Source organism: Mesoplodon densirostris, chromosome 18 (genome assembly GCF_025265405.1).
Source record: "Mesoplodon densirostris isolate mMesDen1 chromosome 18, mMesDen1 primary haplotype, whole genome shotgun sequence".
NCBI classification, from domain to species: Eukaryota; Metazoa; Chordata; class Mammalia; order Artiodactyla; family Ziphiidae; genus Mesoplodon; species Mesoplodon densirostris.
Genome location: NC_082678.1, coordinates 15,412,114 through 15,437,715, shown reverse-complemented (window position 1 = coordinate 15,437,715; position 25,602 = coordinate 15,412,114). Strand labels below are relative to the sequence as shown.

The following is a 25,602-nucleotide window of genomic DNA, read 5'->3' as shown; positions in this document are numbered from 1 at the left end:
CTATGCCTTCTCTGCAGTTTAAAGGGAAAATGTTCTACAAAGTAATTTTAAACTTTCAGCAGAAAAATAAAACTATTTTTCTGAATCTGAGAGAAAATTGTATTTATTCTAAAGCATTTCAGAAATGCAAAACCCACAAAGAAGCGAGGAAGCCCTCAATCCTGCTCTGACACCACTGCGCCGGGCTTTCTGTGCCTGGTTCCACCTGACAAGGTCGCAGGGTCCGGCTTTTGTATGTCATTTTGGAAAGCTTTCTCCTTTTTTTTTTTTTTTTTTTCTTTTTAATTCTTGTTGGAGTATAATTGCCTTACGATGTTGTGTTAGTTTCTTGCTGTACAAGCTTGCCCCTCTTTTTTTTTTTTTTTAAGCTTGCTCACCTTAACATGAGACTTTGTGTACGAAAAGTTCCTTGTCATTGAACATTTTCACGACAGTCGATTGTATGGGTCATGACAGTGTTTTCCTTTTCAGAAGAACTTTAAGTTGCTTTCAAATTTTCGCTATTTTGTCGTCTGGGTGCTAGATTCGCAGAGCCGTGCCTCGACGGGCGGCCTGGCGGGCCCCAGGATGCTGAGGGTTCGCTCATGCGGGGGCGTAGCGCCCTCTGCGACCCCAAAAGGCGAGGCCCCGCCTCTCCCCCCCGAGAGCTCTCCCCTGCAAGGTGCGCGCCCCCTGAGCCCCTCCCACGTTCCAGGGACGCCGAGGCCCAAGGAGGGCGAGGACGCCACCAAGCGCCCCGCCACCAGAGGGCGCATCCCGGAGGCGAGCACTCACTAAGGGCGCCTGCGCAGGGGGCTGTCATGTGACCCGCCGCCGCTGCTCTGGTGGGCGCTGGTTCCTGAAGTTGCTGCTACGGGCCGGGCGCGCGAGGGCTCCGGGCGCGCGTGCGCGGAGGTGAGCCGACCTGACTGCTGGACCCGGGCTGCGGTGCTCCCAGCGAGCGGCGGGGCGGGGGAGGTCCGCGGCAACCCCACAGAGTGGAGGCTTGGCGGGTGCGGGCAGTCGTGACGCCCGAAAGGGGAGGGGTCGATCGATAGAGGGATTGGTCAGTGCTTTCCTACTGGAGAAGTTGAGCACACCGTGCCAGGGCCGCGCGCGGCAGGAGGCAGCGGTAACGACAGTGACCCCAGTAACATCGGGGACCCCGGACACTCCACGGTTCCCACTCACTGCCCCCGAGCTGGGCGAGGAAGGCTGCGCTTGCCCCCGTTCACAGGGAGGAAGCTGAGGCACAGGTTGAGAACCCTTTGCTTCCCTCTGCCGGTGGTGGAGCTGGGCTTTGAACCCAGCTTGTCTACACGACCACCGTGGCCTGGGGAAGCGGCAGTTCTGAGACACTTACCTGAAGGCGGGGTGACCGGCCCTCTGGGTCAGCAGTGCCACTTGATCTACTGACCTTCAGTTCTTCCCCGTTTTCTCTCTAAATTGTCAAGCGCTGTGAGTGTGGCTCTTCCCCATTTTAGGATCTCTTCCCCTTTCTAGGCTCTCTTCCCTGTCTGTAAAATGGAAGCAGGGAAGGGCATGGGGTGCTGCCCTGGCCGTGCTTCTGGGCACCTCTGCAGCTTCTGAAGTCTGGATGGGAAGGGCTGAGGTCATTGCCCAGGAGCTCCCAAGTGAGGACCCCTGGACTCCACTCTGAGTTCCTTAGTTTCTGAGTCATCATGATCACAAATGTGTCTGGCAGGGTCAGGTGAAGCTGGGACACTATGTGGTATAAAAAGAGAGATATTAGTCTTCGTCTCCAGTTCCTGGCACATAGCTCCTAAAAACCCTGGAATCTTGGGGGTGGTAAGAGTGTCTTTTATATGCTAATGAGATGACTGGGGGCTTGTAGATATAGCTTCAAAATGGGGGCTAGTCCCCAGAAGGACCAAGGCAGGATTCGAGGGTGGGAACTTTCTCCTGGCCTTCTTCTGGGCAGGAGGCTCTTGATTAAGAGAGGGGGCTGGTGATTAATCACCAGTGCTCAGTGATTTCATCATTCACGCCTACATAATGAAACCCTAAACTAGTTGGGGTTTGGAGAGCTTCCAAGCTTGTGAACACATTTTGGTGCTCAGAGGGTGGCCAGCCCAGAGAGGGCATAGAAGCTCAGCACCCCTTCCCCGTACCTTGCCCTCTGGTTGTTCCTGAGTTGTGTCTTTTATAATAAACAGGTAACAGTAAGTGAGTTCTGTGAGTTGTTCTAGCCAGTTGTTGAACCTGAGGAGGTGAGGGGTGTTGTGTGAACCCCGGAATTTATAGCGGCTTGGTCAGAAGAGCCGGTGACAACCTGGGACTTGCGGTTAGTGTCTGAAGTGGGGGAAGTCTTGTGGGACTGAGCCCACAACCTGTGGGGCCTGCACTAACTCTGGGAGTTCGTGTCAGAATTGAACTGAATTGCTGGACACCCGGCTGGTGTCCAGAGAATGGGAGAATTGGTTGGTGAGAAAAAGCTCCACGCTTTTGGTGTCATAAGTGTTGTGAATGAAAACAGTTCACTCTTGCATCTAACATACTGGTGGCCCATGGTGGCCAGAATGTTCCCGGTGACCGGTCTGTGTCTGTGACAGGCTTGGACTCTCTCAGTGACCTGGGCGCACTTCTGCCTGGCGTGTGACTTTTCCCCAACACCTGCATGTTTCTGGAGGCCATGAGAATGCAGCTCACAGACCTCCCACCACAGGGAGCTTCACTGACAGAGGCTCAGTCGCCGTGCTCTGAAATCATCACTGCATTTCCTGCGAGGGGCTGCCTCCCGGCCCTTAACGCTAGGGCAGGCTGCTTCTAGGAGACCTGGACCCCTCTAACGGCCAACTTTGGCTCAAGGGACCCCAGCCCTGTGGCCTTGCCCAAGCTTCCCTAACCTACATGGCAGTCTGGGGCTTTTGGATCCACACCACCCTCCCATGGGGTCATACCTGCACGGGTGTGTTGGTGCTCTCAACCCTCTCTGGCAACCTCCCCAGTTTCTCTCAGACAGATGAAAAGGACCCCCCTAATAAAAGCCTTGCATGTTTAGTTCCATATCAGTGTCTGCTGCTTCTCAGAGGAGCTGGACCAACAATGTTCCCTATAAAATATTTAGAACATACAGATAATCAAGACGCAGGTAAGAACAGTCTTAGTACCATAGTAACCAGAGTGAGGCTCCAGTGCAGCTGCTGTGACAGAGACCCAGAACCAGACCCCACACGAGCCTGACTGCAGGGGCGGGGAGGGGCTCTGCCTGCCCAGTCCTGGAGGCCAGGCTTTTCTTCTGTGCTTGGCCGTCCCTGAGTGTTGCCCTGGGCTGCAGTGCCCAAGACCCCTCACAGGCTGTACCCACGTCCTGGTCAGCCCAAGAGGGACAGAGGGAGGGCACACACTTCCACCCCACTGGCCAAGACTCACCTCGGCCACAGTTTTCATACGGGAGCGGGACTTATCTACTGTGGGAACTTGTTTGTTCCACTTGATCTATCACGTGGGTCTTTGTGTGTTACTAAGTTATTTTTACAGACATTCTAGATGCGTTTATTTGTAACATATTAGAAGACTTCACAATGCACAGGGTTCTGCAGCTCCCTGTTTGGGACTTTTCTCTCCTTTTCCTTTTTCCTCCCTCCCCCAGGTCTGCCCTGCTTCCTCACCAGACCTCACTTCCAGCCTGTGCGCTGCTGGGCTGGCCACAAGTTCATGTCTGGAAGCTGCTTTGAGAGTCTCCTGAGGCCCCGGCCACTCCCTGCTGCCGTCCCTTTGAGCCTGGTTCTTCTGTCTGCAGGCCTCCTGGGCCCGCTGCCCACACATGATGAGGTGGCCACCCTGTTCCTGCCCCCTGCTGGGGGTCTGTGCCCTAGTCTCCTTGGCCATCCTGGGGCACATCCTGCTTCATGACTTCGACGTGGTCCCCCAAGAGCTGCACAGCTTCTCCCAAGAGGAGATTTACCCAGCTCGCCAGCCCAGAGCCAGCGGCCAAGGGCCCCAGCCCGTCCCAGGGCGCCACGGCAGCCCCAGGGCAGCACCCACACAGTGCGACCTGCCCCCCGACGGCCGCTTCGACTGCGCCCCAGACAAGGCCATCACCCAGGAGCAGTGTGAGGCCCGGGGCTGCTGCTACATGCCTGCAAGGTGGCCTCCGGGCACCCAGATGGGGCAGCCCTGGTGCTTCTTCCCTCCCAGCTACCCCAGTTACAGGCTGGAGAACCTGACCACCACCAAGACGGGCTACACGGCCACCCTGATCCGTGCCACCCCGACCTTCTTCCCCCAGGACATCATGACCTTGCGGCTGGACGTGCTGGTGGAGACTGAGAGCCGGCTCCACTTCACGGTGGGTGGGCGGGGGCTGGCCAGGGGCAGAGAGTGTGCGGACAGTGGACAAAGACAGACGCTACGGGGTGTTTGTTTATGCACAGGCATGTGTTGTGCCCTCACCTGGAGTCTGGGTGTGAGCAGACACAGTGCCTACACTCAAGGAACAGTGGGCCGCTGAGACAGTCACTAGGAGGTTCTACAACATGTTCTAGGGGACAGGGCTCAGGACGAGGTGGTGGGAGGTTAGGTCCCCCCCGGGAAGTGACATCCCAGCTGGGACTTAAAGTAGGAGTCAGGAAGGGGAAAGGTGGAGAAGGAGGAAGGGGGGGCTGTTCCAGGCAGTGGGCAGTGGGATCCCAGCCACTGAGGGCAGGGCCTCTTGTCTGGTTTATTCCCTGCTGCTTCCCAGCCCCTGGTACAGTGCCTGGCACGTAGCAGGTGCTCATTAAAAACTTGTCAACTGAATGAATGTGCAGACAAAGGTGAGAGAGCCTGAAGCACATAATTCAGTACGGCCCTGTTATTTTAACAAAGTAACTGATGACAGCCGTGGATTGCTGAGTGATGACTGCGTACCAGACAAGGGCTGGGTGTTCTACTTATGTTTGCTCGTTCACCCTGTGACTAGATATGCCAGGTAGAAAAATGTTGCCAGATTCAGCAAATAAAAATACAAATATGAATTTCAAATAACCCAGGAATTAGTCTTTTTTTTTTTTTAGCGTAAGCATGTCCCATGCAATATCTGAGACGTACTTATACTAAAAAAAATCGTTTATCTGAAATCCAGATTTCCTGTGTCTTACCTGGCACACCCCACAGGAGGTGCTCTCCTGGCTCTATAGACGAGGAAACTGAGGCTCAGGGATGTGGACCAATCTGTCCACACGCCCACGCTGTGTGCGGCCACCCTGAGGCTTGAACTGATGCCTCGCTTCTCTGGAAGGCGAAGGATGGAGTGGACAGGTGTGCAGGGGCAGCCGGCCACCAAGGGCCTCATGACACCACTCTCGTCCTCTAGATCGAAGATCCCACCAACCAGCGCTATGAGGTGCCCTTGGAGACCCCACGTGTCCGCAGCCAGGCACCGTCCACGCTCTACAGCGTAGAGTTCTCAGAGGAGCCCTTCGGGGTGATCATACGGCGGAAGCTGGATGGACGGGTGCTGTGAGTGCCCAGTTTCTGTGCCCACTATCTGCTGGGAGGGTTAGGGAGCTGGAGGGCATCGTCCCTGACCCTGTTGCGGTCCACCCTCCTGCTCTGGCCTCCTGGCTGTTCCTTGCCCCGCAGGGCCCTGGTGCTCACTGTTCCCTCCACCCCGGGCCCTCAAAGGCCCCTCCTCAGAGGGGACAGCAACAGCTGGAGACATTTTTGGTTGTCACCACTGGGTGTTGGGGTGAAGGGACACTGCTAAACACCCTACAATGCACAGGCCGGCCCAGAACACGGAGCGATTGGCCCAAATGTCAGTAGTGCTGCAGCTGAGAAACCCTGGTCCAGTCTAAAGTGGCAACCCCACTCCAGGCAGCACCCCCAAGCCTGCTTTATTCTTGTTTATTTATCACATACTACACATCAGTATATCAGGCACTGCAGTGATTAACTCGTCCAATCCTCATAACAACTGGGACGTAGGTGCTGTTATTATCCCCACTTTACAGATGGGGAGACAGAGACATAGGAGGCCAGGTGCTTGCTGGCAGGTGACGGAGCCCAGCCCAAGCGTCTGTGCTGTCGGCCACTCTGCTCCACGTCCCTCCGGGGTTTGTGTGCCCCCACGGGACCTTACCTTTGCTTGGACCGTGGCTGCCATCTGCCTGAGGCAGGAGCCTTTCCTGTTCCCTCCTGAACCGCCAGCTCCTAGAGCAGTTCTGACCCACAGCAGAGCTCAGGGATATTTGTGGAGAGGATGAGGGTGTTGCTTGGTCTCGCCCTCACCTCCCCCCAGCCCACCCCCCAGGTACTAGATGCACCGAAGCATCTTTTAGACTCAAATGCTGTGGCTGTGAGTCCAAGTGTCCGGTGTCGCTCGGGCCCAGAGGCACCCCCCCGTACCCCCAGCCACGGGGTCAGCAGTTTTGCCGCGGCTGCCCACTGGCCCTGACGCCGGGCTGTGCAAGCACCTTTCCCAGGACGCATCCCATGCACTTTGCCCACATAGTCCTACACGGATATGTGCTGGCTGACAAGGCCCTGCTCTGCACCGAACTCTGCTACACGCTCAGAAGGCGGGAACTTGGACTTGCCCAAATCTTCAGAGCACTTGCCTTCTGAAGTGCATTTCTTTCTTTTGTGGCCTGTTCATTTTTTGGCCGGGTGTTGTGGACCTGCTCCCAGGACTGACATAGCAGAGGGAGGTAGAAACGGACTGTGCAGATGCAGAGTGTGGGCTGGCTCTGCAGCTGGGGGGCCTCTCTGAGAAGCTGACCTTCAAGCGGAGTTTGGAGAGAAGTTTTTTAAGCATTTTATCAGATCTTGGCCTTGAACACACACAGACACCCACAGGCAGGTGAGCAAAGTCTTACACGGGCTGGTGGGGTGCAGCAGGAACTTGTCCCATGAAATTAGCCGTGATGCGTCTTTCATGCAGAGGGGGACCCTGTACGTGGTTTTTGCCTTGCTCTTGACCCCATGGAACCTTGGGGCACCCTAACTGCCCCTGGCTGGGCAGCTCCACGATGTCTGGGAGCAGTTTGGCCCTCCTGGGAGGTGCTCAGGGCCACAACTCCCAGGACTGGAAGGGTTTTGGGCAGCCCTTGCCCAGCACTTGCTTGTGGTCAGGGCTCATGGGGCCATTGGCTTTTGGTGCAAGGCCACCTCGTCTCCTCCTGGCAGGCTGAACACCACAGTGGCCCCCCTGTTCTTCGCCGACCAGTTTCTGCAGCTGTCCACCTCCCTGCCATCCCAGCACATCACGGGCCTTGCCGAACACCTCGGGCCCCTGATGCTCAGCACCAACTGGACCAAGGTCACTCTCTGGAACCGGGACGTCGCCCCTACGGTAAAGGGGCAGCCAGGGCGGGGTGTGCGATCGGAGGGGCTTCATGGGCCGGGACGTAAAGCAGGGTGTCTGCCATGTCCCAGCCCGACGTGAACCTATATGGATCTCACCCTTTCTACCTGGGCCTGGAGGATGGCGGTTTAGCTCACGGGGTCTTCTTGCTGAACAGCAATGCCATGGGTAAGCAAGGGGGTACTGGAGCCCTCCACATCCCCCAGCCAGTTCTGCTTCTGAGCTGCCGGCCAGGGTTTCCCTGGTGCAGCCACACCCCCTCCTTCGTAGAGGGGGCTGGGGCTCTCTGCACCTATCTGACAGGCTGGAGGTAGAGGGGGCAGGGGGTCGGGTCTCGTACACTATTCCAAGAAATGACCATTGGGCTGTGGCCTCTGCCAGCTCTGTCCTTCAGTGCCTCTAAGGTGGGCTCTGGGACCTCTGACCTGGGCGGGGTGGGGCTGAGGCCAAAAAAAGGGGCCCCAGGCCCAGCTGCTCAGCGTCTTTCTGTCCTGCTCCAAGGATCTCAGCAAGCTGGGCTCAGAGCGACTGTCCCAGGGCCCCCAAGCTCCCTGTGGGAGGACCCCGCCTCACCAGCAGTGGTTTGGCCCATTGGTGCAGTGCCGAAGGCCCTGGGCAAAGGGGGTGAATATTTGCTCCTGAGCCCCAGGGCTGCTTCCCCCAGATGTGGTCCTGCAGCCCAGCCCGGCCCTCAGCTGGAGGTCGACGGGCGGGATCCTGGATGTGTACATCTTCCTGGGCCCGGAGCCCAAGAGCGTGGTGCGGCAGTACCTGGACATCGTGGGTAGGCCTCTCCCTGGCCCTGGCCCCCGGCCCCTCCCTCCCCAGCCCCTCCTGCCCCCTCACAGTCGCCTTGGCTCCCAGGCTACCCGTTCATGCCACCGTACTGGGGCCTGGGCTTCCACCTGTGCCGCTGGGGCTACTCCTCCACCGCCATCACCCGCCAGGTTGTGGAGAACATGACCAGGGCACACTTCCCTCTGGTGAGTGCCGGGCAGGGGCCTGGGGCCCCCAGGGTGGGGCAGGGGCAACGAGCCTGGGCCCCGACCGCCCTGTGCTGTGGCTGCAGGATGTCCAGTGGAATGACCTGGACTACATGGACGCCAGGCGGGACTTCACTTTCAACAAGGACAGCTTTGGGGACTTCCCAGCCATGGTGCAGGAGCTCCACCAAAGTGGCCGGCGGTACATCATGATCGTTGTGAGTGCCCCCTCCCCTCTTGTGCCACAGGAAGCAGGCTCTTTTGGAAGGAGAGGGGCCCAGTGTCTGGTGGCTCCAACTTTCAGTGGCATCGTCCTCATGCTTGCCATGGTTACTGAGAATGTTTCTGAGGGTCTTTGATATCAAGGGAATATCAGATTTATAGACTTGGCTCCTGCTAGCCAGTGATGTCCCTGGAGACATCTGTCTGTGGCTCAGGATCCTTACGGCTGTAGGTTACTTGAACAGCTTAAAGCAAGTGCCGGGTGGAGCTGTGTGCCAGGGTGGCTGGAACCCCAGAAGCTCCGTGAGACTCCTGGCCCTGCCTCCCTGCAGTCAGCTTGTGGGAAGGAGGGCAGGATCTGAGTGGCTCAGCAGACAGACACACTTCCCTGGGCCAGTCCCTGCAGCCAGAGGGGTGTGATTCAGGGTCTGGTACAGCTGGGGGCCCGGAGGAGGGGAGGGGGAGCCAAGACAGCCAAATGGTCGCCACCACGGATACCCCTCAGGAGAGGAAATCCGTTTGGAATTGGGCTGATGGTCATTTCCATCCCTGCAGCCCCTCTGAAGGCAGCAGCATCCAGGTCCACTCAGAGCAGGGAGGGCAGACGCAGACCTTATCTTTTTTTATTCTGAATGAAATAAACGCTCCCTGTAGAACGTTTGTGAAACTCTGGGCCCTTAAATCAAAAGTAACGCCTGCATCCAGGTGCGCCCTCTTTGGCAATGGGGGCGGGGTCACGTGCACGTCCACGCACACGCAGCGTGTTGGCGCATCCACCTGTTCCTCGTTAACATTTATCGAGAGTGTTTTCCCGTTTTCCCAGCGATGGGTGCCGAGGCTTTGGGCATTTCCCTCTCACTCTGACTGGTTTCTCTCCCCAGGATCCTGCCATCAGCAGCTCCAGTCCTGCCGGGACCTACCGACCCTACGACGAGGGTCTGAGGCGGCGGGTCTTCATCACCAATGAGACTGGGCAGCCGCTGATTGGGCAGGTACAGCAGGGCCTGGGGGGCGAGGGGGAGAAAGCAGGGGTCCCTGGGCAGTGGGACTGCAGGGGGGGCGGCGGTGACAGCTGGGGGTGACAGTGGCCCCTGACGAGGAAGACCACCCTGAATCCTTGTGTCAGGGGCCCTTGTTTGCGGGCAGCTCAGAAACAAGCTCCAGAGATGCTTGGGGAGGCCTTGGGGTCCTCCACATCCTCTGGGCCCCCAGGGGCTTCCTGATGGTTCCCAGGCCTTCCCGGTGGGCGGAGCACCCAGTAGACTCCTGACCTCCCAGTCCAGGGCAGGCCCAGAACCAGGAGGAAGGGGGCCCAGCCTGAGGGGAGGCTGGCAAGGCTCCCAGCAGTGCAGATTCTGGGGCCTCTCCCCATGCTCCTCCCCTTGCAGTCCACCCATCCCTGAGTTAGATGAGTGAGGCTACGGCTCTGCCTGCAGTCAGGACACACAGGGCCTCCGTGCAAGCTCCAGGGCCCCTGTCTCCCCTCTGGCCTTTCGTCCAGGTGTGGCCCGGACTCACCGCCTTCCCTGACTTCACCAACCCCGAGGCCCTTGACTGGTGGCAGGACATGGTGGCCGAGTTCCACGCCCAGGTGCCCTTTGACGGCATGTGGATCGTGAGTGTGGCCCCACCCTTGGGTGTCCGGTGGCCTCAGGGACCGTCCCCCCTCTCTGCACCAGGCAGGGCACCCACCCCCAGGGCCTCTCTTGCAGGACATGAACGAGCCATCCAATTTTGTGAGGGGCTCAGTGGATGGCTGCCCCAACAGCAACCTGGAGAACCCGCCCTACATGCCAGGTGAGCTGCCTCCACCTGCCGGCCCCTCAGCACTAGTCGGCTGGGGATTTAACAGCTCAAATCAGGGATTTCCTTCTCTGGTTTGGGAGACTCAAACCTCTGGTTTCTGAGAAGCTGATGGGCAGCGAGCGGCCAGCCTGGGAAAGGCAAGGGGTGCCCTGGGAGTAAGGTTCATGTGGGGAGACCCCAGCCACGTGATGCTGACTGGGCATGTGCAGCTGAGGCGAGACCCTTCAGAGGGGGTGTTTCAGGCTTAGGCAGTCGGACAGGGAAAAACTTTAAATGGTTAGGAGCAGGCAGACATGAAGTCTGGGTGTGCAGACCACAGCCTGCGGCATCGCCTTGTCCTGTCCTTAGAGAAGTGGAGACTGTACAGGGACGCACCCCATGTCCCAAGGGGTCTCTCAAGATGTGGGGGGCACCAGCCTGCTGGGAGGAGGCTCCAAGGAAACAGCCCCCTCTCCTCCAGGGGTGGTTGGCGGGACCCTCCGGGCAGCCACCATCTGCGCCTCCAGCCACCAGTTCCTGTCCACGCACTACGACCTGCACAACCTGTACGGCCTGACCGAAGCCTTCGCCTCCCACAGGTGAGGGGCCAGGGTGCAGGAAGGAGAGGAGGAGGCCCTGGCCATCCCCACATCCCACCCCCGCCCCCCACCCCAGCTCCATGCCTGGTGCCTCAGAGGAAGGGCATGGTGATGAGACAGGGAGGCCAGGGCTGACCAGGGCCTCTGGCTCCCTTGAGTTTGTCCTCCCCGTGACATGTGCATTTTCGAGGGTGTCAGGTGGCAGGGCTGACTGCCTGGCACAGTGGCGGTGACCTCAGCAAGCCAACTCCTTGCTCCCAGCTTGCCCTTCCTGCTGCACCACCGGGCGCTCTTGCGGGCAGTGGTGGGGCTCCTGGTGACCCTGCTCAACACAGGTCTCTGTGCCCCTGCTCCACCCAGGGCTCTGATAAAGGCTCGGGGGATGCGCCCCTTTGTGATCTCTCGCTCCACCTTTGCCGGCCACGGCCAGTACGCCGGCCACTGGACAGGGGATGTGTGGAGCAGCTGGGAGCAGCTTTCCTACTCCGTGCCAGGTGAGCACACCTGTCAGGAGGGGTGCAAGGAGGGGAGGGTGGGCCCCTCTCTGGGCGTGTTTGCCCAGAGCTGGGTCCTCAGAGAGATGCTGCTGCAATGGCGTGGGGCCCGTCGCCAACTCATGTGCCATTGGGCTCACCTGTGATGCCCCTCTTCCAATGTCCCCATCTCGGATTCATGCTAACATCAGAATGTCCCTTCTGGTGACCACATTCTGAGCTGCATGAAATAGAATCTGAGCTCAGTCCAAAGGGTGCCCCCACCCCTCTCGGCTCAGTGCCTGGCTCCACCCTGCAAAGAAAATTTTGATTTTTGTTCCAAGAGCTCTGATGAAGACAGATCTTAGGTCCAGGGATGGCTCAGGAGCCCTGGGGAAGGGGATAGAGGTGACCCCAGAGGTCACAGCTGAAAAGAGCCTCCACCAAACCCCCGGCCTGGAAGTGCTTTCATAGTCGCAGGCTTGCTTCCATGTGCAATGCATCTACAGAGCCTCGGGCCACAGGGATGTCCTGCCGAGCTGAGCTCTCGGGTGAGAAGTCCATTCCTCCTTCACAAAGCGGCTGCTGGCTCTGCCCACAGGTGCCAACCGGCTCTGATTTCCACCCTGGGGCCAGCATGGTGGGTCGAGCCTGAGCACCTGCAGGCCAGTCTCTGAAGCCACCCCAGAGCCAGATTCCTGGGCTTTGTGTCCACCTGTCTGGTTCTTGGGTTTTAGTTCTGGTGTGAGCTGTTGTTACCAAGCTAAAATAAGTCTGTGCAGCTCCCAGGACCTGCTATGACCTAGACCAGCACTGCTCACAGCCCCAGGCTGTGCCCCATCCTGCCCACTGGCTTCCAGACTGGGTCCTGGCTCCTGAGGAGACAAGGAGAGGGTGGCCCAGCAGCCTCTAGTCCTGCCCAGCGGTGGTGGGGTCGGCACGGGGCCCAGATGCTCTGGAAGCTGTCTGACCCTTCAGCAACTTAGAGGACTCACTGACCCTCTGCTGTAACGAAGTACCACACCCCAGGTGATTTAAAACAACAAACTTATTCTCAGACTAGAAGTCTGATCATGGTGTCGGCAGGGCCTTGCCCTCTGAGACTCTAGACAGAATCCCTCCTTGCTTCCTCCAGCTCTTGGTGGTTGCCAGCAGTCCTTGGTCCTCCTTGGTTTGAGGCTGTGTCACTCTAACCTCTGCCTTTGTCAGCTCTTGGTCTTCTTCCTGTGTCCTTGTCTTCACATGGTGTTTTCCCTCCTCTTTTCTTTTTTAATATAGTTCCCTGGGCTATACTGTAGGACCTTATTGTTTATTTTATATATAGTGGTATGTATCTGCTAATCCCAAACTCCTGATTTATCCCTCCCCCACCCCCTTTCCCCTTTGGTAACCATAAATTTGTTTTCCATGTCTGGAGTCTGTTTCTGTTTCGTAAATAAGTTCATTTGTATCATATTTTAGATTCCACATATACCTGATATCATATGGCATTTGTCTCTCTCTAACTTTACTTAGTATAATAATCTTTAGGTCCGTCCATGTTGCTGCAAATGGCATTATTTTCATTCTTTCTTATAGCTGAGTAATATTCCATTGTATATATGTACCACATCTTTATCCATTCATCTGTTGATGGACATTTAGGTTGTTTCCATGTCTTGGCTATTGTGAATAGTGCTCCTATGAAAATTGGAGTGCATGTATCTTTTTGAATTATAGTTTTGTCCAGATACATGCCCAGGAGTGGGATTGCTGAATCACATGGCAACTCTATTTTTAGTTTCTTAAGGAACCTCCATACTGTTGTCCATAGTGGCTGCACCATTTTACATTCCCACCAACAGTGTAGGAGGGTTCCATTTTCTCTGCAACTTCTCCAACATTTATTATTTGTAGACTTTTTAATGATGGCTATTCTGACTGGTGTGAGGTAATACCTCATTGTAGTTTTTTGTTGTTTTTTTTTAAAGATTTAATTTTATTTATTTTTGGCTGCGTTAGGTCTTTGTTGCTGTTCGCGTGCTTTCTCTAGTGGCAAGCGGGGGCTACTCTTCATTGCAGTGCATGGGCTTCTACTTGCGGTGGCTTCTCTTTTGTGGAGCATGGGCTCAAGGCGTGCAGGCTTCAGTAGTTGTGGCACGCAGGCTTCAGTAGTTGTGGTGCACAGGCTTAGGTGCTCCGTGGCCTGTGGGATCTTCCCAGACCAGGGATCGAACCTGTGTCCCCTGAATTGGCAGGCAGAATTTTATCCACTGTGCCACCAGGGAAGTCCCTCATTGTAGTTTTGATTTTTCATTTCTCTACTAATTAGTGATGTTGAGCATCTTTTCATGTGCCTATTGGCCATCTGTATATCTTCTTTGGAGAAATGTCTTTTTAGGTCTTCTGCCCATCTTTTGACTGGGTTGTTTGTTTTTTTGATGTTGAGCTGTATGAGCTGTTTGTATATTTTAGAAATTAAGCCCTTGTCAGTCACAGCATTTGCAAATATTTTCTCCCAGTCCATAGGTTCTCTTTTCATTTTGCTTATGGTTTCCTTTGCTGTCCAATATCTTATAAGTTTAATTAGGTCCCATTTGTTTATTTTTCCTTTTATATCTATAGCCTTGGGAAACTGACCTAAGAAAACACTGCTATGATTTATGTCAGAGAATGTTTTGCCTATGTTCTCTTCTAGGAGTTTTGTGCTCTCATGTCTTATATTTAAGTTTCTAGGCCATTTTGAGCTTATTTTTGTGTGTGGTGTGAGGGAGTGTTCTAACTTCATTGATTTACATGCAGCTGTCCAGCTTTCCCAACAACACTTACTGAACAGACTGTCTTTTCTCCATTGTATATTCTTGCCTCCTTTGTTGAAGATTACTTGACCGTAGGTGTGTGGGTTTGTTTCTGGGCTCTCTGTTCCATTAATCCATATGTCTGTTTTGTGCCAGTACCACACCGTTTTGATTACTGTAGCTTTGTAGTACTGTCTGAAGTCTGGGAGGGTTGTGCCTCCAGTTTTGTTCTTTTTCCTTAGGGTTGTTTTGGCAATTCTGGATCTTTTATGGTTCCGCATAAATTTTAGGATTATTTGTTCTAGTTCTTTGAAAAATGTCATGAGTAATTTGATAGGGGTTGCATTAAATCTGTAGATTGCTTTGGGTAGTATGGCCATTTTAACAATATTAATTCTTCCAAACCAAGAGCATGGGATATCTTTCCATTTCTTTGAATCATCTTCAGTTTCCTTTATCAATGTTTTCTAGTTCTCAGCATATAAGTCTTTTTTTTTTTTTTTTTTTTTTTGCGGTATGCGGGCCTCTCACTGTTGTGGCTTCTCCCGTTGCGGAGCACAGGCTCCGGACACGCAAGCTCAGCGGCCATGGCTCACACGCCCAGCCGCTCCGCAGCATGTGGGATCTTCCCGGACCGGGGCACGAACCCGTGTCCCCTGCATCGGCAGGCGGACTCTCAACCACTGCGCCACGAGGGAAGCCCAGCATATAAGTCTTTCACCTCCTTGGTCAGGTTTCTTCTGACGTATTTTATTTTTTACTTTTTGGCTGTGCTGTGTGGCTTTGTGGGATCTTAGTTCCTCAACCAGCAATCGAACCCAGGCCCACAGCAGTGAAAGCGCCAAGTCCTAAACACTGGATCACCAGGGAATTCCCCAAAGTATTTTTTTTTTGATGCGATTTTAAAAGGGATTGTCTTTTTACTCTCCCTTTCTGCTATTTCATTGTTAGTGTAAAGAAATAACAGATTTCTGTATGTTAACCTTGTATTCTGCTACCTGGCTTTATTTATCAGTTCTAGTAGTTTCTGTGTGGAGTCTTCGGAGTCTTCTATATATAGTATCATGTCATCTGCATATAATGACAATTTTACCTTTTCTAATTTGGATACATTTTATTTCTTTTTCTTGCCTGATTGCTGTGGCTAGGATTGCCAATACTATGTTGAATAGAAATGGTGAGAGTGGGCATCCTTGTCTTGTTCCAGATTTTAGTGGAAAGGCTTTCAACCTTTCACCATTGAGTATTATGTTGGCTTTTATTATGTTGAGATATGTTCCTTCTGTACCCACTTTGGTAAGAGTTTTTATTGTGAATGGATGTTGAATTTTATCAAATGCTTTTTCTGCATCTATTGAGATGATCATATGGTTTTTGTCTTTTGTTGATGTGGTGTATCCCATTGATTTGCATATGCTGAACCATCCTTGCAACCCTGGGATGAATCCAACTTGATCATGGTGTATTATCTTTTTTTATGTGTTGTTGGATTCAGTTTGGTATCATTTTGTTGAGAATTTTTATATCTATATTAAAGATTTTGGCCTGTAATTTTCTTTTTTTGGTAGTGTCTTTGTCTGGTTTTGGTGATGGTGGCTTCATAGAATGATTTTGGGAGTGTTCTGTCCTTTTCAGTCTTTTGGAAGAGTTTGAGAAGGATCAGTATTAGTTCTTCTTTGTATGTTTGGTAGAATTCCCCAGTGAAGCCATGTGGTCTTGGGCTTTTGTTTGCAGGGAGTTTTTTAAAATTACAGATTCTATATCACTTCTAGTGATTGATCTGTTCAAATTATCTATTTCTTCTTGATTCAGTTTTGGTGGGCTGGATGTATCTAGAAACTTGTCCATTTCTTCTAGGTTGTTCAGTTTGTTGGCATGTAATTGTTCATAGTATTCTCTTATGGTTTTTTATATTTCTGTGGTATCAGTTGTTATTTCTCTTCTTTCATTTCTTATTTTGTTAACTTGGGTCCTCTCTTTTCTTCTTGGTGAGCCTGGCCAGAGGGTTGTCAATTTTGTTTACCCTTTCAAAGAACCAGCTCTTGGTTTTATTGATTTTTTTTCTATTTTTAAAAAATTTCTATTTTATTTGTTTCTGATCTTTATTATTTCCTTCCTTCTGCTAACTTTAGGTTTCGTTTGTTCTTCTTTTTCTAATTCTTTTAGGTGGTAGGTTAGGTTGTTTGAGATTTTTCTTGTTTTTTTTTTTGAGGAAGGCCTGTATCATTATGAACTTCCCCATAAGGACTGCTTTTGCTGAATCCCACAGATTTTGTTTGGCTGTATTTCCATTATCATTTGTTTCAAAGTATTTTTAAATTTCCTCTTTGATTTCATCATTGACCCATTGGGATTTTTTTTTTTTTAAGTAGCATGTTGTTTAGTCTCCATGTAATTTGTTCTCTCTGTGGTTGATTTCCAGTTTCATGCTGTTGTGGTCAGAAAAGATGTTTGAGGTAATTTCTGTCCTCTTAAATTTGTTGAGGCTTGTTTTATGTCCTAGTATTTATATAGTCTATCCCAGAGAATAGTCCATGTGTACTTGAAAAGACTGTGTATTATGGGGTTTTTTTGGGATGTAATGTCCTGAAGGTATTAAGTCGGTTTTATTGTGTCATTTAGGATCTCTGTTGCCATATTGATTTTCTGTCTGGAAGATCTGTCCTTTGATGTCAGTGGGATGGTAAAGCCTTGTGCTATTATTTTATTCCCATCAATTTCTCTATGTCTGTATTTGTTTTATGTATTTAGGTGTGCCTATACTGGGTGCATATATGTTAATGAGTGTAATATCCTCTCCTTATAGTGATCCTTTTATCATTATATAGTGTGCTTCTTTATCTTTCTTTATGGCCTTTATTTTTTTGAAGATACAGAATTATATTTAATCATTTTTTGTTGTTGTTAATAAAAGTCATTTTGAATGTTCACTTTGACAGTCAAAGATCCCATTGCCCTTTAGCATGGTGCAGCCCAAGGTTACCTGTGGTTACTTCAGGTAACCACATTACAGTCAAGGGCACCATCCCCCTCTCATCTTCAACTCTGAGAGAATAATAGCCCACATGCACACCCCTGCCACTTAAGTTTCTAAAGATCCTGTTAGCAGAGGAATGAGAACCCTGTCATCTAGGAAATTTTAGTAGCACAGCGTCTAAAGAAATGGCAGCTAATAGCTACAGTAGAAAACAGTAGCTAGCAAATTTCATGCATGGGTCAGAATTCTGTATTTTTATATTCCCATCTTAGTTTAAAATACTAAGCCTCAATGACCTGTAACGTGAGAAAGAGTTGGTTACGCTTGGGTCACTGATGAGAAAACAAGATATCTGAAAATGTTGTATGGATTTTGTTTTAAAGTCTGTTTTGTCTGATATGAGTATTGCTACCCCCGCTTTCTTGTCATTTCCATTTGCATGAAATATCGTTTTCCATCCTCTCACTTTTAAGCTATGTGTGTCCTTTGCCCTAAAGTGGGTCTCCTGTAGGCAGCACCTCGTAGGCTCTTGTTTTATTATCCAATCTGCCACTCTGTGTCTTTTGACTGGAGCATTTAGTCCATTGACATTTAAGGTAATTATTGATACGTGTTTATTGCCATTTTAAACCTTATTTTCCATTTGATTTTGTATTTCTTCTTTGTTCTTTTTTGTTTCTCCTTTTATGGTTTGATGGTTTTCTTTTGTATTTTCCTTGTGTTCTTTCGGTTTTTGTGAATCAATTTTATGTTTTTGATTTGTGGTAACCTGTTTTTCAAGTATGTTAACCTGTTACTATATCTACTTGCTTTAGACTGGTAGCCATACAGGCTCAAACACATTCTGAAAAAAAAATCTATATTTTATTACTCCCCTTCCCCACATATTGTGATTTTGATGTCCTCTTTTACATCTTCATGTTTATCCCTTTGCTGTTCACTGTAGTTATCATTGCTTTCACAAAAATATTTTTGATTTTTTTTTAAAATCTTTGTACTGGCTTAGGTGATTTACTTTCCAATTGTGATTTTCTTTTTCCTATAGATTCTTGCTTCTTTTCTATTTAGAGAAGACCTTTCAGTATTTCTTTTAGGATAGGTTTAGCATTGCTGTATTCTGTTTTTGCTTGTTTGAGAAATTCTTTATCTTTCCTTCTATTCTAAATGATAACCTTCCTGGGTAGAGTATCCTAGGTTGCAGGTTTTTCCCTTTCAGGACTTTGAATACATCTTGCCACTCCCTTCTGGCTCTCAACCTTTCTGTGGAGAAAACAGCTGATAGCCTTATGGGGTTCCCTTGTAATTAACTCTTTGTTTTTCTCTTGCTGCCTTTAGAATTCTCTTTAACTTTTGCCATTTTAATTATGTCTTGGTGTAGGTCTGTTTGGGTTCATCTTGTTTGGGACCCTCTGTGCTTCCTGTACCTGGTTCCCTCTTCTGATAAGGTCACCAGTCATGGTGGATTAGGGTCCACCCTAACGTCCTCTTCTCAACCTGATTACATCTTCACTGACCCTATTTCCAAATATGGCAACCAGGGGTTAGGACTAGAACTTACCTTTGGAGGGAGATACAATTCAGCCCTAACGGGTCTAGTTTGCCCTGCCCACCCTGGTAGTTAGGGAGCAGATGCGGCTTGTCATTCTGCTGACCACAAGTGCAAGGTGAAGTGGCCATTGGTGTACTGACCATCAGGTGGGGGCTGGGTGGGAGGGGCTTTGGGAAGGATCCTTGCCTCCAGCCAGTTCAACAGACATGTCTGTCAGGCTCCTTGGCCCTAGACTGTTCCTGCTGTAGCAGCTGGAGGCCCATCTGACTCTGCCCTCCAGAAATCCTGCTCTTCAATCTGCTGGGGGTGCCCCTGGTGGGGGCTGACATCTGTGGCTTCCTGGGCAACACTTCGGAGGAGCTGTGCGTGCGCTGGACCCAGCTGGGGGCCTTCTACCCCTTCATGCGGAACCACAATGACCTGAACAGCCTGGTAGGGCGGGGGCGGCAGGGGAGGCCGTGCCCTGGGGAGTGCCACTTTCTGTGCCAGTGAGCCCAGCACTGGCTGGCCCAAAGTGCTGGGTCTCCTGGGGTGGGGGGACCTCGGAGTCCGTGGTCCTAGATCCCAGGTGCTTCCTCCACTCCCTCCACTGCAGCCGCAGGAGCCGTACAGGTTCAGCGAGACAGCACAGCAAGCCATGAGGAAGGCCTTTGCCCTGCGCTACATGCTGCTGCCCTATCTCTACACGCTGTTCCATGGGGCCCACGTCAGAGGCGAGACCGTGGCCCGGCCCCTCTTCTTGGAGTGAGCGACTGGGTTGGGAGTAATGGCCCCCGGCCCACTGACCCCAGGGCAGCTAACCTGCTGCAGGGGGTGTTCTGGGCACTGAGAGAGGAAGGAGGTTGCAGCAAAATCCGGGCACTCCCCACAGAGGTGCCCCCCTGCACCCCCAGTTCCCACCCATTAGATTCCAGCTCAGGGCAGGGAGCACTGGATAACAGAAAAACCCAGGATGAACACTGAGTACAGACCAGGCCTCCCAGATGGTAAAACAAGTTATAAGACTATCATGAATCCATCTGGGGCTTAAGGGAACAAGACCACTAAAGAAATCCAATAGATATCCCCCAAGTAGGACTTAGTATATCTAAGAAGTTACCGTACCATAAAATGGCACCTCGAATCAGAGGATTAAAGGATTCTCCAGTAGTAAGGTAATTAGTTAGCTATTTGCAAAAATCAACATATTTTCCCTTCAACCATACAAACCTAAGTTCCAAATGGATTAAATAGTTAAATGTCAAAAATTAAGCGGTAGAAAAAGCTGCAGGAAATCAGAAGTGAATGTTTCTCTATGACCTGTCAGGAGAGGGCTTTCTAAGCATCAAAAGCAAAAAAGCAAAGGTAAGGAGGTTTCATTTAGGAAAAAAAAAGTAACACTTCTTTGAACATAAGCAGAAAAATATTAAAACTGCTCTGAACATAAGATTGTCAAGGCAGGGGCTTCCCTGGTGGTGCAGTGGTTGAGAGTCCGCCTGCCGATGCAGGGGAAACGGGTTCGCGCCCCAGTCTGGGAGGATCCCACATGCCGCGGAGCGGCTGGGCCCGTGAGCCATGGCCGCTGAGCCTGCGCGTCTGGAGCCTGTGCTCCGCAACGGGAGAGGCCGCAACGGTGAGAGGCCCGCGTACCGCAAAAAAAAAAAAAAAAAAAAAGATTATCAAGGCAAACGAATGGGAGAAAACATTATCAATAAAATGACAGTCACTGTCCCTAATGTACAGAAACTCAGACCAGGGGTAAGAGCCAGATAGACATGTGGGCAAGAACACAACTTGCAAACAGGAAATGTGAACAGGTCATGCCCGAGTAGTCGGGCAGGGAGAGGTTCTTCTTGGCTCCTGCCTTGACTTAAGCTGGCCAGAACCGGCCCTGCCACATGTAACCCAGGTCCTCTGGCTCCTGTCCACACCTCCCCATGGGTCCCTTGAGCCCACTGACCTCAGAGGTCACCAGGCCCCCCTGCCCGTCCCTCCTGTTTGAAGGTTCCCCGAGGACCCCCACACCTGGACAGTGGACCGCCAGCTCCTGTGGGGGGAGGCTCTGCTCATCACCCCGGTGCTCAAGGCCGGGAAGGTTGAGGTCACTGGCTACTTCCCCCGCAGCACGTGGTACGACCTGCAGACGGTGAGTCCTGGGGCCCTGAAACCGGGGAGGATGGGGGAGATGGAACTGGTCTTCCCTCCAGCACCATCCATGTGGACCAGAGAGTGAAAAATGAGTCCTGGCTACATGAGGGCCCTCACCTGGGTGCTCCATCAGCAGCATCCTGTGCGATCCTTACAGGACCCATTTTCCAGATGGAGAAACCGAGGCTGAGTGGGTGACTTGGCACCGAGCTGAGCTGGGACTCCAGTTCTGCTCCCAAACTCCTGCCCCTTCTTGCATCCTCTGACCTGCCCGACCCGAGCACTGGCTCAGGCCTCGCACGCTCTGTCCCCACCATGTGGCCAGATCTGTGCTCTCAGCTCCAGACAACAGCACAGGAGCTTGGCAATGCCCAGGACCCTTTGTGACATGACATCCCCCTCCAGGTGCCAGTGGAGGCCTTTGGCAGCCTCCCACCTCCTGCACCCCTCACGTCTGCCATCCACAGCGAGGGGCAGTGGGTGACACTGTCCGCCCCACTGGACACCATCAACCTCCACCTCCGGGCCGGGCACATCATCCCCATGCAGGTACTTGGGCCGGGCCCCTGATCCTATTTGTCCAGCCCTGGGGTTGCTGGGACCCCACATGCCTCTGTTCAATTGGGGGTCTGCCCCCAGGCAGAGATGATACTTCTGAGGGTTGAGGATGAACTGGGCTGGAGAAGGACAGGATACATCCTTGCACTCACTTGCTCTCGGGCCTGGCGAAGGAGAGGCCTGCTTCATTGGCCTTTCTCAGAAAACAGCCTTCAGTCAGTCTGCAAACCTCTGTGGGCCTCACGTCCTCTGAGGTGTCCATGGGCCTCCAGGCCGCTCGGCCGTAGGCTGTCCTGCGGATCCTGGTTTCTTCTAGCACGGCACTGTCCCAGCCTAGTGCTCCTCACGCCTGGGTCTGGAGGCCTCCACCAGGTTTGGGACAGTGACGTGGGCCACTCCCTCCCAGGGCCCTGGCCTCACAACCACAGAGTCCCGCAAGAAGCCCATGGCCCTGGCCGTGGCCCTGACTGCGAGCAGGGAGGCCCGAGGGGAGCTGTTCTGGGACGATGGGGAGAGCCTGGGAGTGCTGGACCGTGGGGCGTACACGCAGGTCATCTTCCTGGCCAGGAACGTGAGTCCTGGGATCCGCCCAGGCTGGGGGGTGTCTTGGGGTGACTATCCTGACTTGGTGGGGGGAGCTGGCCTGGGGTCCTGGGATGGCCACCTGTCCCTGGGTCAAGTAGACTGAAGGGGAGAAGAGCCCGTAGGCCAACTGCCTTGGCTGGAGTCCCCTGCACTGCGCCAGTGTCCTAGGGTTTGCACGGGGTGTGCTGCTGACCTGCCCTCCCCATCTGCTGTCCAGAGGCCCTGCCCTGGTGGGGCTTCCTGCCCCAGGCCATCTGCTCACACCTCTGGTCCTCTCTCCCTTGCTTCTGCCAGAACACCATCGTGAACCAGCTGGTGCACGTGAGCAGTGAGGGGGCTGGCCTGCAGCTGAGGAAGGTGACCGTCCTGGGGGTGGCCACAGCCCCCCAGCAGGTCCTCTGCAATGGCGTTCCTGTATCAAACTTCACCTACAGCCCTGACACGGAGGCAAGAGAGCCTACATTTGAGGCCAGAAGGCCTGTCCCTGAGGGTGGGCGAGGGGGCGGGAGGTGCCCGCTGAGCTGTCATCATGGGATTCCCTGTCCAGAAGGGAGAGGACACTCAGGCCTTACAATGGGTGGAGAGGAACTGATCCTCGCGGGGAGGAGTGGGAAGGTTCAGTCCTCTCGCACTTCACATCTTTTCTCTGCCTGTGTCCACACTGTCAGCCCCTGGTTAAAGGGCAGCTCGTTTCCAAAGCAAATTAAGGCGGCCACTGCCAAGAGTGCTCGGAGGGAACGGAGCGAGACGCTCCCAGGGCTAGGTCAGACCCCATGTCCACCGTCCACCCATGTCCACAGACTGCTGTCTGCCCCACCTCTCTTGCCAAGCAAATTTTCCTATTTCTTGTCCCCAGACCCTGGACATCCCTGTCTTGCTGACGATGGGAGAGCAGTTCCTCATCAGTTGGTCTTAATCCGGGGCCCAGTGGTGCTGCTCCTTTACAGACCTCCCGGCAGCCCAGCACCTGCACCCTCAGTCGGCGGTATGTGGGCCTTGGGTCAGAGCGCTTACCCCGAATCGCATGTCACTGACATCACTGAACACCCGGATCTGCTTGTAAGTCTGCCTCCCAGGCTCTGGGCCAGCAGCTCTTCTTGAGTCTTCTGTCCAGATCCCAGTCAGGTCAGTGCCCTGAGGGGTGCCCTGTATCTGGAATGTTTACTGGAAGATTTGCTTCACTGTAGCCTGCCACTGTGATGCGTGCACTGTCAGTCACCGCTGCCTGCCTGTGACGCAGAGGTGGTGCTTGGGATGGGGTGGTACCTGCACCCCAAGGTCCTGCCTCGGGCAGCTCTGCTGCTGCTCTGACCTGATGAAAGCACAGAGCTGGGGGCCGCTGCAGACTTTCTGGGCAGCTGCCCCCGACAACAGGTGGAGGCTGTCCACCAGTCTGACAAGTGGGCCCAGACACTCGGCAGAATTCACAGGACTTGGGGAACCCTTAATCTGAAGTGCAATTATTTTTAATAAAAGGGGCATTTGCAATCAAGCTTCTGCCGGCCCTTCTGGGATTCAGGGTAAGGAGGATGTGTCTAAAGGCCCTGACACAGAAGCAGGACTCCATCCTTGATGGGCCCCTGGACGTTCCCAGGCAGGGTGTACACGTGTGCTGTACTGTGCACGCTCAAAGCAGCACCCTCACACATCCCCACCTCACACCCTAGTATCACCCATCTCTAAGGTGACTGGAAAACATCCAGCCAGGCCTGGTGTCAGTCACGTGGTGGGAGATGCACCCTCCCCTCGACCCTGCCCAAGGGCTATGTAGACTAAGCTGCTATCCCCAACACCTCTGTTCCCAAGCAACAGCTGGTCTGCTTTTGGTCACTACAGACTAGTTTACATTTTCTGGAATTTTATATAAATGGAATCATATAGCATGTATTTCTTTTGGTCTAATTAATTAATTACTTTGAGATTTGTCCATGTTGTGTGCTTTTTCATTGCCAAATAGTTTTCCATTGGATGGAGGTGCCACATTTATCAAATTATCATGGATGTTAGGATTGTTTTCAGTTTTTGACCATTGTGAATAAAGATGTGGTAATCATGGACCACTCTGTGAACAGACATGTTTTCATTTCTCCTGAGCAAACACCAAGTGTGATATGGTCAGGTCATATGGAGGGTGTGTGTGACTAAACTGTTTTCCAAAGTGGGTGACCCACTCTGCACTCCTACCAGCCTTGCTGTCGCTTCGTGTGGTCTGTATGCTCACTTTCAGCTGTTCCAGTGACAGTGGATCTTGCAACTGAAGATGGCGAGCATCTTTCATGGACCTATGTCACCCATAAATCTCTGGTGAAGTGTCTGTTCAGGTATCTTGCCCATTTTTTACTTGGATTTGTTGACCTTATTAATGAGTTACAAAGTACACTGTTTTTCCAAATGCTACCATAGCAAATTACCACAATCTCTGTGGCTTAAAATAACAGATTTATTCTATCGCAGTTCTGTAGGTCAGAAATTTGACACGGTCAACTGGGCTAAATTAGGTGTCAGCAAGGCAGCTTCTTCTCTGGAGGCTCCAGGGGAGAATGTGCTCCCCTGCTTATGCAGGTTGTCGGCAGAATTCAGTCTCCTGAGTGTATGGGTGTGAGGCCCGCATGTCCCTGTGGTTGTGAGCCAGACGTCCTCCTCAGCTTCTAGAGGCTGCTCCATATCCTGGCTCGTGGCACCTTCATCTTCAAATCCAGCAATGGTGGGTTGAGTCCTTCTCACCCCAGAGAATCAATCCTGCCTCTTCCATTTATACCACACTCTGACCCATGGTAGCCCAGAGCATTCTTGACTTTAAAGGGCTCATGTGATTAGATAGGGTCCACCTGGATAATCCAGGATAATTTCATCTCAATCTTTAATTACACCTGCAAAGTCCTTGCCATTTAATGTAGCATATTCACAGGTTCCAGGGATTAAGAGGTGGGCATTTTGGGGGGACCACCATTCTACCTACACATAAAGTTCTTGATATTTTCTAGTTTAAGTCCTTTGTCAAGTATATGCTTTGCAAATATTTTCCCCCCTTGCTCATGCCCTTTTTGTCTTTAAGTATAATTTTAGAGGAGGAAGTAAGATTCCCCACCTGATTTTTGAGGTATAGTTCACATATCACTCAATTTTACCACTTTAAAATGTACAATTCAGTACTTTTTAGTACATTCACAGAATTGTGCAACCCTTACCTCTGTCTAGTCCCACAACATTTTCATCACCCGCAAAGAAGCCCTGTACCCTTTAGCAGTCACTCCCTATTTCCACCTCTCAGCCCCCAGAAAACCACTAATCTGCTTTGTCCTATGGATTTACCCATTTGGGACATTTCACAGAAACGGAAACACTGTGGCCTTTTGTGACTGGCTTCTTCCAGTTAGCCTATTTTCAAGGTTCATCCATATTGCAATGTGTCAGCACTTCATTCTTTCCTATTGCCAAATAATATTCGTGTACTTACCGTATCTTTCAGTCAATGGGCACTTGGGTTATTTCCACTTCTCGGCTATTATGAATACTGCTGTGAACGTTTCTGTCTAACCTGACACACCAGCCCCGTGTTTCAACACGTAGCCACCACGGGTTACAATGGAACCCACCTGACCTGTGATGCTAGTGGCCCCAAGAACCTCCACCCACGTGCGTCAGTGCCAACGTCCCATTGCTTCCCTCCCCAAGCCCC

The 25,602-nt window shown here is 52.2% G+C and overlaps 1 protein-coding gene across 1 annotated transcript; it reads left to right on the top strand.

The window, feature by feature from the left end:
- Positions 1 to 801: 801 nt before the first annotated feature.
- GAA (alpha glucosidase) lies at positions 802 to 23,842 on the top strand. Its single transcript, XM_060081629.1, has 20 exons — positions 802 to 894; positions 3,593 to 4,291; positions 5,297 to 5,442; positions 7,111 to 7,276; positions 7,360 to 7,456; positions 7,953 to 8,072; positions 8,153 to 8,271; positions 8,358 to 8,489; positions 9,375 to 9,485; positions 9,995 to 10,108; positions 10,206 to 10,290; positions 10,760 to 10,877; positions 11,238 to 11,371; positions 18,934 to 19,085; positions 19,249 to 19,397; positions 20,637 to 20,778; positions 21,186 to 21,329; positions 21,745 to 21,909; positions 22,218 to 22,370; positions 22,780 to 23,842. The coding sequence occupies exons 2-20, from the start codon at positions 3,767 to 3,769 to the stop codon at positions 22,837 to 22,839; spliced, it is 2,832 nt and encodes a 943-aa protein (XP_059937612.1). The 5' UTR covers positions 802 to 894; positions 3,593 to 3,766; the 3' UTR covers positions 22,840 to 23,842.
- Positions 23,843 to 25,602: the final 1,760 nt, after the last annotated feature.

Bases quoted from the DNA above. Each gene is read 5' to 3' on its own strand.
- GAA (XM_060081629.1), top strand. From the start codon at position 3,767: ATGATGAGGTGGCCACCCTGTTCCTGCCCCCTGCTGGGGGTCTGTGCC. The intron at 19,398-20,636 runs GTGAGCGACTGG...TCCTGTTTGAAG, and splicing joins GCCCGGCCCCTCTTCTTGGA to GTTCCCCGAGGACCCCCACA. The intron at 20,779-21,185 runs GTGAGTCCTGGG...ATCCCCCTCCAG, and splicing joins CGTGGTACGACCTGCAGACG to GTGCCAGTGGAGGCCTTTGG.